General features: G+C 52.7%; 2 protein-coding genes across 2 annotated transcripts; both read left to right on the plus strand.

Annotated features, from left to right (window-relative positions):
- Window positions 1-397: 397 nt before the first annotated feature.
- JKF63_01398 (uncharacterized protein) lies at window positions 398-2,743 on the plus strand (the record flags this gene model as incomplete). Its single annotated transcript, XM_067897445.1, has 1 exon — window positions 398-2,743. One exon carries the CDS (start codon window positions 398-400, stop codon window positions 2,741-2,743), a length of 2,346 nt encoding a protein of 781 aa, XP_067753602.1.
- Window positions 2,744-8,135: 5,392 nt separating this feature from the next.
- On the plus strand, window positions 8,136-9,218 carry JKF63_01399 (uncharacterized protein; the record flags this gene model as incomplete). Its single annotated transcript, XM_067897446.1, has 1 exon — window positions 8,136-9,218. The coding sequence occupies one exon, from the start codon at window positions 8,136-8,138 to the stop codon at window positions 9,216-9,218; it is 1,083 nt and encodes a 360-aa protein (XP_067753603.1).
- Between the last annotated feature and the right edge of the window lie 2,579 nt (window positions 9,219-11,797).

Here is an 11,797-nt window from a genome sequence, read left to right on the forward strand (position 1 = left end):
CTTTTTTTTTCGTATAGGCGTGCAACGCAGGTTTTGCATTTTCTCTTTTTCTTGTTTTTCGGGAATTTTTTCCCCTTTCGTTACATTGTCAGATCGCCATTGACGCTCTCCACATCCAAGCATACACAGACAAGTATTCCTTTCGCTATTGAGGCGATTGGTCTTTCGGGTCTTGTCTGTCGATCGAGTTTAGGTGAGACTTTCCAGAGGCATCTTTCTTTTTCTGTAAAGCCAATCCCAAGGAAGCTGTCGGGGAGAGAGTTGTGAGGGAAGCCCAACTTGCAGTGGACATCACGCGACATCCAAAAGCTGTGAATTCACTCATTTTCTTCAACAACATTTTAGTACTTCCCCCCTCCCTTTTCCCCCTTTTTCTTCGTGCGTCGCGTTGAGAGCCATGCCCTCGGTACGCACCATGTACACCCGCGAGGAGCTTCTGCGGATCGCAACTCTCGCCAGCGCGATGAACTTGGGTCCGGAGGTGTTGCGAAAGTTCGACGTCATTGAGATTGCCGATCCGGTCCCCGCTCCAAAGCGCCGAGAGCCAGAGCCTAATTCGAAGGCGAGTGTGTTCACCGACAACTTCAGCACGAGCACGGCGAATAGTAACGTAGGCCACAATACGGGTGGTCACACAACCGGGAAGGCAAACCACAGCACTGGCATCAACGGTGGCGGCAACAACAGCCACACCGGTAACTCCAACACTCAGGCGTACGGTAGCGGTGGTGGCCGTGGTGGTGACAGCCGCCGTGGTGGTGGCGGTCATGGTGGGCGCGATGAGAACAACAGTACCAGCTCCAAACAGCCAGGGTACGATCGCTTTGCGCCGCCAGAGGGACGTTTTAGCCGCGGGAATCGAAACCAAGAGACCTTTGAGGAGGGAGTCCAGTACGAGCTGCGGCAGAGCGCGCTGCAAAAGAAACGTGTAGCGGAGACGATGGAGCGCGAGGATAGGAAGGGGGAGCACCTGCGGCAGGCCCTGGAGAAGTTCAAGCAAGAGGGCAATGCCACCGAGGCTGCAGAGGCGGAAAAGAAAGAGACAGACGAGATTGAACGACTCTTGGCGGGCATTTCCATGGTTGATGAGGCGCCAAAGACGGTAGCTCGCTCGCGATTTTTCTCGGCCCAGGCTCCGACGGCTGCCAACACCCAGCCTACCGCTGCGACGCAGCCACCACCCCCGCCACAGGCATCGACGACGTCGCCGTTCGGATTGTCTGGGAGTTGCAGTTCACCTGTCTCTGCAGGTGCACCGCAAGCGAGCGTGCTCGCTACGCCGGCCAACAATGGCACGCCGGGCTACGTCGCGGGCCCGTGGTCGTCCATGAAGAGCGACCCTAACCTATGGAGTACCGCGCCGTCTATGGCAAGCGCACTTAAACAGTCGCTTCAGCAGCCCTTGGCTCCTGTGACGACGTCCTTGCCTGCGCAGATCAAGCCCCCACAGCCTGCGTCGCAACAGTCGCAGGCACCCGCTAACTCTCCTCGTAGTTCTCTGTCGACGAAGAGCATGGGGGTGGGTGCCGCACCCACAGCCGTCTCGGCCCACTCCACAAGCGGGCAACTCGCTAGCGGCTTAGGCAGTTTTGGTGTCTCGGCGCCGGCATCGAAGAGCCTACCTGTTCCTCTGCAGAGCTCCGTGCAGGGCCCGTCCAACGGAAATGGCGGCACCAACATCGCCGCTGGAATGAATGCAAAGGCTGGTGACCCGGGCAATGCTAGACAACCGCAGACGCCTCCTCAGACGCCGCCCCTGACTCCCCCTTACACTCAGTCGCAGCCGTCTCGACCCGAAGCTACCACCGCCAAGGCAGCGCAGCGCAGTGGCGTCTCGACCACTCTACCCAGCGGCACTTGGTCGGCCGCGGACCTAGAGCTTCTTTTGAAGAATGGTGCTACCCTTATTTCAAGCGCCCCAGCACCGCAGTCACAGGCTTCCACGACTGCGCCCAAGATGCAGCCTATCTCGGCGGCAGAGCTTGAGAACATGCTCATGCAGCGTGCGCGACAGGGTAGTGGGACGTCCGCCACTGGAATGACCGCTATGCCCCCCTCACCTCCCCAGTTTCCACAGTCGGCTCCCCAGCAGCAGCAGACAATGCTTCCTTTTTCGAACTCAGGAAAGGCACCGCATATCCCAGCGAGCAGCAGCGCTGCAGCTGTGCCACGATCCCCGCCACAGCAGCACCCCACGGGCATGAAGATGGTGCCCAGCGGAGCGATGCTGCCGCCGCCGCCGCCGATGCCGTCGCAGATTCCTGGGCACCCTCAACATTCAACACAGCAGCTCCAGACCCAGCAGCAGCAGCAGCAGCAGCAAGCCCAGTCCCAGCAACAACAACCGCCGTGGATGGCAATGCCGCGCCTAGCGCAGGCTCCACCGCCGCCCCAGCCTAATGGTGGCGGAAGCTCTGCGCACAGCACCCCGCCACAGCAGCCATTGGCTGCTAAGATTGTACAGACTGCAACGATGATGCCGAACGGACTCCAGATGCCCATGCGCATGAACGCACCGGGGCAATACTTTGTCGATCCGGCGCAGTTGCAGCGAGTCTATATGAGCAGTCAGCCAATGATGTTTCGTCGTCCTGACGGCACTGTGTTCATGCAAGCCCAGTCCATGCCTCCGCCACAGCCCCATCAAGTCTTGCCCCAGCAGCAGCAGCAGCAGCAGCAGCCACCGTTCAACCCATTTGGTACGAATGCGCAGTTCCTCTTTCAGCAGCAGCAGCACCGCTAGGCGGAAAGGGATGTCAAAGTGCCACACCAGGTGAGTCTTGTGCTCTTCTTCCATAGCTCTTCGGAGAGGACGTTGATCGCCATGAAAGGAGGCATCGTTGCATTGTGTCACCAGTAGCGTGAGGGCCTAACAGCTGCAAAGGCAGCGGCCGCATGCACGCACACGCGCATACACACAAAAAGAATCCCAACGCCTTGACATATTGACGTATACACTGTTTTCTAAGTAGAGGTCTATGGCCATGTGTGCGATTTTTCAGTAACGCACATTTATGTATAACACACACACACACACACACACACACGAGAAAAGTTTATTCCCCAAAGATTCTTCTTAAAGTTTTTTTTTTTCCACGCCGCTGCTGCACACCTCTTTCATGTACAAAGATGTGTAATGCCGCCTTCCTCCCTTCTTTATCTCTGCGATTCTGCTCTTGACCCCTTGCTTCACATCTTTGTATTCATCCCGCCGTCTCCGGGATACATCTGTGCTCGTCCTTGACCCTTTCATTCTTGTTTTATTTTTTCTCTGTCTTGACTCATTTCTTAATTTTTTTCCCTTTCCAACAAGTCCCTTCAGTGACACTCCGTGCGTTTTCTCTGTCTTCGCGCGCGTGTCTTGTCTTGGCAGGCACATAAGCGAGCTGGGAGCTTCGTGACAGCGAAGCGCCGGATGATACGGGATAGACAAGAGGGAGGAGAACCCCATTCGTTAGTCAAGAAAGAGGTGTGTATAAACATGCATACACACGTTGGGTTTTCAGGTCTTCCCCTCTTCCATTTGCTTTGCTGCGTGTGTGAGCGTGGTTCCTGCGAGTGCCTATGCGTTCGTACATCCCCTGCAAAAAAAGTGTATCTCTGGTATCTCCACTCGTGTGTCTCCGTGTGTTTTGGTGAGAGGAAAAAAAGTAGTTGAGGATCCCAGCTGGGCCAAAGAGGCGAATAAAAAAGGGGACAGGTGAGGGCACCACTACGAAAACGTGGGGAAGTAAGAGGAGACAGCGGCCACGCTAAATAGGAGGATGAGGAGATGGAATAGGTGGGAGGAGGGAAAGTATGGAAAGGCGAGAGGGAAACACAGAGCTGCTCAATACACACACACACACACACACACACCAGTATTAAAAAACAAACAGACCTCACAGGGTATCTGTTTTAACAGCAATTCCGTGAGAGAATTGAGGTTGGGAAGTTAATGTGGTGTTTATTGACCCCCTCTCGTTTCTTTGCTTTCTCCCCTCTCGCCCGTCTTTTTTTTTTGCTTGATCGTAGGTCTCTCTTTCTACCCTTGATTCAGATTTTTCTATTTTTGGTATATTTGCCTATTAGGGTTTGCACATGTCTTCTACGCGCACACTTTTTTTTTTCGTGCGCTCCATATTCCGCGTGCTCTTTGAAAATCCAAACATTGTGTGTCTTTTTCTCTTCGTTGCCACGCGCGGGTGCGTGTTCGCAGCTATCTTCTCGTGAGCTTCTACTCCCATATCCCCCCCCCCCCCCCCCCCCATTTTCCCCTGTTTTTTCTTGGTTCTCCATTCTACACATACGTCTGTGATTGTCTGGTTTTGAGCACCCTCGTTTCTTCAAAATCCCTGGGTACAACAAAAACTGGTCTCTTTTTTTTTTCTTCATGTACATATATTCACACGTGTGTGATTGTAGATGAGGATGGAAGGAAACGTGTCCACAGGATAAATTCAAGACATGCCCCCCCCCCCTCCCCCACCACACACACACACACAGTAGACACACGTTGCGTGCGAGTCGCCGCGATATTTGATTCCCCGTCTCCGTGGTGGTCCTCCTCTGCTCCAACTCCTCACCACCATCACCACTTTTCTCGCGAAATTTTCTTTGATTCAGACGCCCGATCACCTCTTACATCGACATTCGTTCGAGCATCCCTTGTTTTTCTACCTCCTTTGCCTGTGTCTATTTTTCCCTGTTTGTCTTCGCTCGTTTTTACTCTTCCGCTTTCGTTCGGATGTACCGCTTTGGGGTGCGTCATCTTCTTTTAGTTTTTGTTCACAAGTTGTGATGGCGTTTTTCTCTTCCCTTCTTTTTCTCTTGTTTTGTGCGCGTGTGCGCGCTACTTTTTCTTTTCTTTTCGTTGCGGTTGCGTGCCTTTTAGGTTGGTTTCATTGTCGCTCTTATGTGTGTGTGTGTGTTGGTTTGTGTCTTCTCTCTTATTTTCGTTTTTTTGTTCTGTTCGCATGTCATGTTGAGCGCTTACTGCGTATGACCACTCTTCTCCCTTGCCCTGTTTCGCGATATCAACCACCTCCCCTCCCCTCCCCCCCCCCGCCCTCCTCACCATTTCTCTGTATTTTTATTTTTTCCCCAATGCGTGTGCTGTGACACCGCGCCTTTTTTTTTCTTTTACAGGGGTAGGGTGTGGAAATGGTGGTGATGTGATAAAACGCCGAGTCGGTGTGTGCGCATGTCAGTTCCCTTCATCCGCGACAGAAGGTCACCTTCCTCTTTTTTTTTCTTTTCACTATATATATATATGTGTGTTTGCCTTCTTTCCGCTTTTCACTTGTGCTGCCTTTGAACCACACTTGCCTACACACACACACACACACACACACGATGCACACGCGCTTGGAGAGGAGCACAACTTCACTCAGACAAGACTCACCAAAGAAACTCTTGTGTGTCTTTCCATTCTTTTTTCCCCCATAATGTCGGCGTTTGTTTCTGGGCGAGAATGGATGTATTTCTGCTTCCCCACCTTTTTCTTCTCTCCCCTCCCCTGCTTGCGCGGGTGTCCATATTGAAGTCTGCTTCCCCACCTTTTGTGAGACTATTCTTTTTGTTCATTCTCCAAACCCCATTGCTACTCGCTTGCTCACTTCATTGCAACAACTCCCCCCCCCTCCATCATCCCTGTTTACTGACTGACCTCATCCCCGTCTCTCTATTCTGCAGCGAAATTATCAAGGTAACCGCCAAAAGAAGTCACACACACACACACACACAAAGAGTTAGATCAATTAGCGCCAATCTCTTCCTGACCTCTTTCTCCCCCTCCCCCCCTACGCTGGGGTGCGCGATGTTTCAGCCGCTTCTCCCTCATCTCATCGACATATCCCTTTTCACTTTTGTTCTCTCCCTCCCCTTCTTTTTTTTTTGCGATCTTTTTGTGTTGTTCCCTCTGACACCTGTGCATTCGTCTCTATTTTTATGTGTCCTGAACGGGATCATCAACTCCACTCTCCACTGTTTGTGCTTTTTCCTCGGATCTCGTCGCTGTGACTTTTTCCTCCTCTCCCCCCCGTCCCCTAACACACACGCACACACACCTCGCGTTACGACTTCGCGCTCTTCCATTTTTAGTTTTTCTTGTTTTCTTAATTTTCCTGTTTTGTGGGGTCGTTTTATTCCTTTGCTGCTCTGGTGCACTCACTGTAGTCGCTTCGTCGTCACTTGACGCATATTTTTGTGTTTTTTTGTAGGCTTTTCTCGTCCACTTTTTTCAAGCCCCGTACGAGCATTCATGCTCATTCATCGTCCTCGCCATGTTGGATGGTTTGGCGCATTGAAAAAAATTCTGTTGTTTGCCGTATCCGCGTTGTCTGTGCCCGGGGAGACGCGCCGTTAATGAATACATTTTGGATCCGAGAGCGGTCTCTGTAGCTCTGCAGCACACACTCCCCCCTTTTTTTCTCTATCTGCTAAACATACGGCGTGTTCGTGTGCAATTTTTGTTTTTTTTCTCTTGGTGGTTTGTCTGTGTCTGTCCTCCCCCTCCCCCCCTCCCGCCCTTTCCAGTCCACAATCACGTTTTGCTTCCTAACCTGCGTGCGTATTCGCGCGTGTGTTGGCCCGCCCATTTCTGTGAAAATGTGTGTGTGTGTGTGTGTATGGCTGCAGCCGTGTAGGTTATGCAGTCATCACCTGGAGCAGTCACATGTTTTCTTTCTGTTGTTTTTGTGCGTTGCCCCCCCCCCCTTCCACCTTTCTCCCCCTTAATTTCTCTCTTCATTTTTCTTGTTTGGTTTTCCATGTATAACGTCTGATATATATCTATCTATATGTAAATATATATCTATATATCTATATATACACATACACTCACACAGAGACTCCACTTTTTAAAAATTTTTTGCCCAGGATTCCTCATGGCATTTTTTCTCTCTTTTCCCTCTCCTGTGAGTGCGAACAGCAGCATGTTCAGTGCTGAAAGAACCCTCACAGACACAAACACTTGCTGACTGACACACATACACATTCGCGTGCAGTGAGTAGGGCAGGATTATATCTTGGGCACTCTGAAACTACGAGCAAGGCAAAAAGGAGAAAGTGAGAAGCATCACCGTGAAGGTGTGAGCGAGCAGAGAACGAATAGAGGAGGAAAACGCACTACGAGGCACCAGCGTGTAAGCAACCCCCCCCCCTCTCGTCCTCCTCACTGTCTGTGTGTCTTGCTTTTCGCGCTTCAGTTGTTCGTGCTGCCACAGATGCCTTAGCCCCCTTTTCTCCGGAGGCCTATACCTCTTTGTGGCACTTCCCATCTTAATTCTATTTTCGTACACGCGCGCTCTCTTCCTACCTTCGTTGTGTATTGCCTCCCCTCTTCCACTCTCCTACTCTTTATATTCACCTCTTGTGCTCACTTGGACGATTTTTTCGTTCTACATTTTCTTCAGTGGGACAGGCTCAAAGGCTTTTTTTTTCTGCAGTATGTGCACATAAACATAAGGAGGAAAAAAAACAATCACAAAGACAACACGGGGATAAGATGGAACCACCCATTTGCACGTACACACGCACCCCTCCCCCCTTCCCTCCCCTCCCTCCCGTCGGTGTGTCATCGACAAGGCTGCGCAGGGCCAGAAGGCGTGTAGTTGCAACAAAAAAAAGTGCGGGTGTGTCCTTATTCGACGGAGTCGACGCACATCTGCCAAGGTACACAAGTTATTTTTTTTTGAAGTGTTCCCCGGCGTTCTCGTCATGGTCGTTTCCCTGTGGGAATCTCTCTTTGCGGTTCATAGGTTTGCTTGTGTTTTGAGACCTATCGACCTAACGGGGCGTGGATTCACTTGGCGTGACTTCATGGTGGACGCATACGTGCGGTGCGCGAGTCGCTGACTTCCTTTACCTTTTCTTTCCCCCCTCCCCTCTGTTGAGGATCATTCATCTTTATTCTTCTCTTTTTATCTTCGCTAATGGTCTCTGCTGAACAATCGCTTATTACACCCTGAAGCGTTTGAGGGTGCGCGTACATTTGCGATTTCTCAGTCTTGGGGGCATTTATCTTCTCATCTTGCACATATTTGCATCATCTAGTCGTTGAACCCCACCACCATCACACTTGACCCCATATACATATATACATATTTATTTATTTGTAACGGAGCTGTGGCCGTCGTATACACTGGCTCGGTCGAATGGATGTGGTGTGCTCTGCACTTGCAGGCATCCTTGCACGCCTGATCGCTCATCCACTGGATACAATCAAGTCGGTCACCTTTACTGGCTTTGCCGGCGACCATCTGTCCTCTCCTGCAAAGGCCGCGCCATCGTTTGCGTCGGCACCGTGCAGGTCTTTTTTCCAATCCGCGCGCTCTATCTGGGCCAGAGAGGGTGTTGCCGGGTTCTACCGTGGGATCGGGGTCGCTGCTGTTGGCTCTGCGCCAGGCGTTGCTCTGTACCTGACCACCTACAACTGGTGCAGTACGACATGGAAGGACCTTGGTGATCAGGCTTCCGCTACTGAGGGGGCAACCGAGGAGGGGGGAAACTGCAAAATGACTAGTATCCGGGGTGATATTCTGCAGCCACTTCAGGGCATCGCCGCAGCCACTCCCTCCAGCGTGCGCTTTTTAGTATCTGGGCTTGCTGCGGAGGCGGTGAGTTGCCTCGTATGGGTTCCAATCGACGTAGCAAAAGAGAGGCTGCAATGTCAGCCACCAGCGCTGGCAGGCCGCTACACGAGCAGCCTGGATGCATTGAAGCGTATTGTAGCCAATGAAGGAGTGAGGGGTCTCTATAAGGGATACGCCTCCACCCTCGCCAGCTTCGGTCCGTATTCGGCCGTGTACTTTGTCTGCTATGAGTACTTCTCGACTTTACTGACACAGGTGTGCGCTACAGCCTCACCTCCGCCAACGGAGACGGGGCGGGGCAGCAGAAACCAAACGCAGCTTTTCTCTTCGGCGACGTTTGCCGTGGCATTCGGTGCTGGAGCCGCTGGCAACGTGATGGCATCCGTCCTCACGAATCCGTTGGAGTTGGTGAAGACAAGGATGCAGGTACAGCGGGCCGTGTTGCATCGAGGGCGAGTCGGTGCACCCACTCCGGCTCTCTTTGCGTATCACTATCGGAGTCTTCTAGAGGGGCTGGTGACACTGGCAGAGGAGGAAGGGATTCGTGCGCTATGGAGGGGTGTAGGCAGCAGGATTGCCTACGCCGCACCAAACGCAGCGTTGACCATGGGGATATTTGAGTGGTTGAAGGCACAACTCAAGTGAAACGCGTGCGCCCCTCTCCGTCGATCCGTACCATGTGTTCCTGCCTCCGCAACATGGAGTGTGGTCTGGTGGCCGCCGCATCAAGTACATAGGCCATTATAGAGGCCTTTCAGTTCTCCCCCGCTTCTCTCGACGTTTGCGTTCTTGCCAATGCCCCCCCCCCTAATGTGCGCTGTTTTGTATATGTGCGTGTTTGTGGTCTTGTTGTTGAGCATGAACTGTTTCTCTCTCGCTGTACCCCCTGGGGTGGGGTGGGATGAATTCATCTCTCCCTCCCCCCCTCCCTCCCTCCCTCCATCCACCCACTCATACCTGCTCCAAGTATCACATTGCTCATGTGTGCGTGTGCGTGTAATGAACAGAGCTTACATGTATAACGTCTCTCTTCGATCGGAAAGATTGGGGTAGGGGTAGAGGGGGGGGGGATGAGAAGAGGTGGGGAAAACGGGGGAGGAGGAGGAGGAGGGGAGGGAAGGGGAGGAGCACACAGCGAGCGTGAGAATGGTGGTGGTGGGCTTCTCGTGTTGATGTAAAGCGGTTGATTTCTCTATTTTTTCTCGTTTCAACACGTTTTTTTTTTGTTGTAAACAGTGGTGAAGTCGAGTCTTTTTTTTAGTGCTTACTTCGATACCTCAACGGCTTTGACGAACACAGATCGCTGTGGAAAATCTACAGCTGCCTTCAGTGGATCTCGCGTTCTTTGCCTGGCCCTCATGCCCCTACTCGGAACTCGGAAGTGGTCGCGCGGTTATTGCCGGGGCCTCCTGCTTCTTCTCTCTGGTGGGCCCCGTTACACTTATCCCCTACAACTAGACTGCCCGTGAAGCAGGATAGATACGAAGCGTGCGGGGGCTCCTGGAAAAGAAGCAGTCTCCGATGCTGCGGGTTGGGACTCCATCGTTGAAAGTCGCTCCGTTCACAGGCAGCTCATCCACGCAGGAGAAAACAAGGGGGGGGGTCCGTACTCTGGCCTGTTGTAACATATTTCTTGTTTTTTTATTTTTTTGCAGTGCGTTCGTTTTTCTCCCTCAGAGGGAATTCAACTTGACACTTTGCTATGACATGTATGCAGGCCTCCCTCCCCTCTTCCCCCTCACCCCTTCCAACCCCATCGCTTGGCGCAACGCAGCGGAAGATGTACTTCAAAGCAGTCCAGACGCTGTCTTTTGAGCAGAGCTTCTTCCTCGAATTCTACTTCATCCCCTTCACATGTCACCTCTTGGCTGTACCTTCCACGCCGGGTCCGTCACCCGACGCAGCCCTCCAGATGACTTGGGCTGCCCACTAGTAGGCGGTGATGGCCGGGTGAGATGCGCTCGAGTGATGTCTAATACGCTCGCACAGCGTATCAACTGCGTAGTCGTCTTTTACTGTGGCAAGTAGCTCCGAGGCGATGGCCATCCCCAGGGCTCATCTGCCCTTCATCAATAATGAAGCTGTGTCTCTCCACCGCTACGCGACACAGGCACTCGATGTCGCTGCCATGAGAAGGCACCTCGATGTGAGCCGACGGACAAGGTGTGTGAAGGCTTCTCTGCCTGATGGGCACTGGGACATCATACCCTTCTGAAGTGTGTCCCCGTGTTATCCGGGAGCTCAGAGTTCTTGGAATAGAGCTAACCACCGGATGTGTGTGATGAGCTACAGGGGTTCTGGCATGTCTTCTCTCCGTCCTCTCTCTTCATCGCTTTTTTTGTCCCCCTGTTCGCGCTTCTCCTGTCTTTACCAAATTATCTGCCCCCATTGGGGCCACACGCCGGTGCCGCGATCTCTTTCCTTATCACCATTTCTGCTCTCTATGGGAACACCAGCGGCCACACACGAGCACGTTTCTTTTCCAACAATATCCGCACCCCCACCCTCTTTTAGTCGTATAGGCTTCGCCTGCTCCACATCCCTTCTCGCTTCTCCCTTCTGCCGGCGCGCACGTGTGTGTGCGCCCTGCTCTCCTATATATCTTCAGTCCTTTTATTGGGCTATCGGCAAACCCCGCGACTGCCTTTTCCAGGTCTGAGGGAGGACGAGGAGGAGGAGGGACGGTTGGAACTCTGATAGTATTGGCGGCATTCGCTAACTCGCTATAATCAGCCTTGCTCTGCCCCCCTCCTCCCTACTCCTCCTCATCCTTGCTTTGCAGAGGGTGTGTGGCTCAGCATCCACACGTGTCTTTTCGAAGAAAAGCGAAGCAGGTGAGGAGAGGGGGGACTCGGGCAAATCCGCGAGTAGTCAAGGGCCAACAAAGGAGACGTGGTAACGCTATAAAATACAAAAAAACGAGTCATCTCTCCCTCCTCTACAGACCTTATCAACTAGCTTCGTTTGCCATTGCTGTTCTCTCTCTTTCGATTCTCCTCTCATTTTTCTTTTGCGTCTCACGTTGTCGACCTCGGTGCTGACGTCTTTCCCCTCTCTCTCTCTACCCGCTGTATCCCCCCTCCCCTCCCCTCCGTTTGATTGGCTCGTTTCTCACTCCCCCCCCCCTCCCCTCCCCTCCCCCTCCGTTTGATTGGCTCGTTTCTCACTCCCCCTTCCCTCCCCCTCGCGGCCGTCCTCGTTTACAGGCTCCCTCTTTTTTGTTA

The sequence above is a fragment of the Porcisia hertigi genome, chromosome 35, assembly GCF_017918235.1.
Source record: "Porcisia hertigi strain C119 chromosome 35, whole genome shotgun sequence".
Taxonomy (NCBI): Eukaryota; Euglenozoa; class Kinetoplastea; order Trypanosomatida; family Trypanosomatidae; genus Porcisia; species Porcisia hertigi.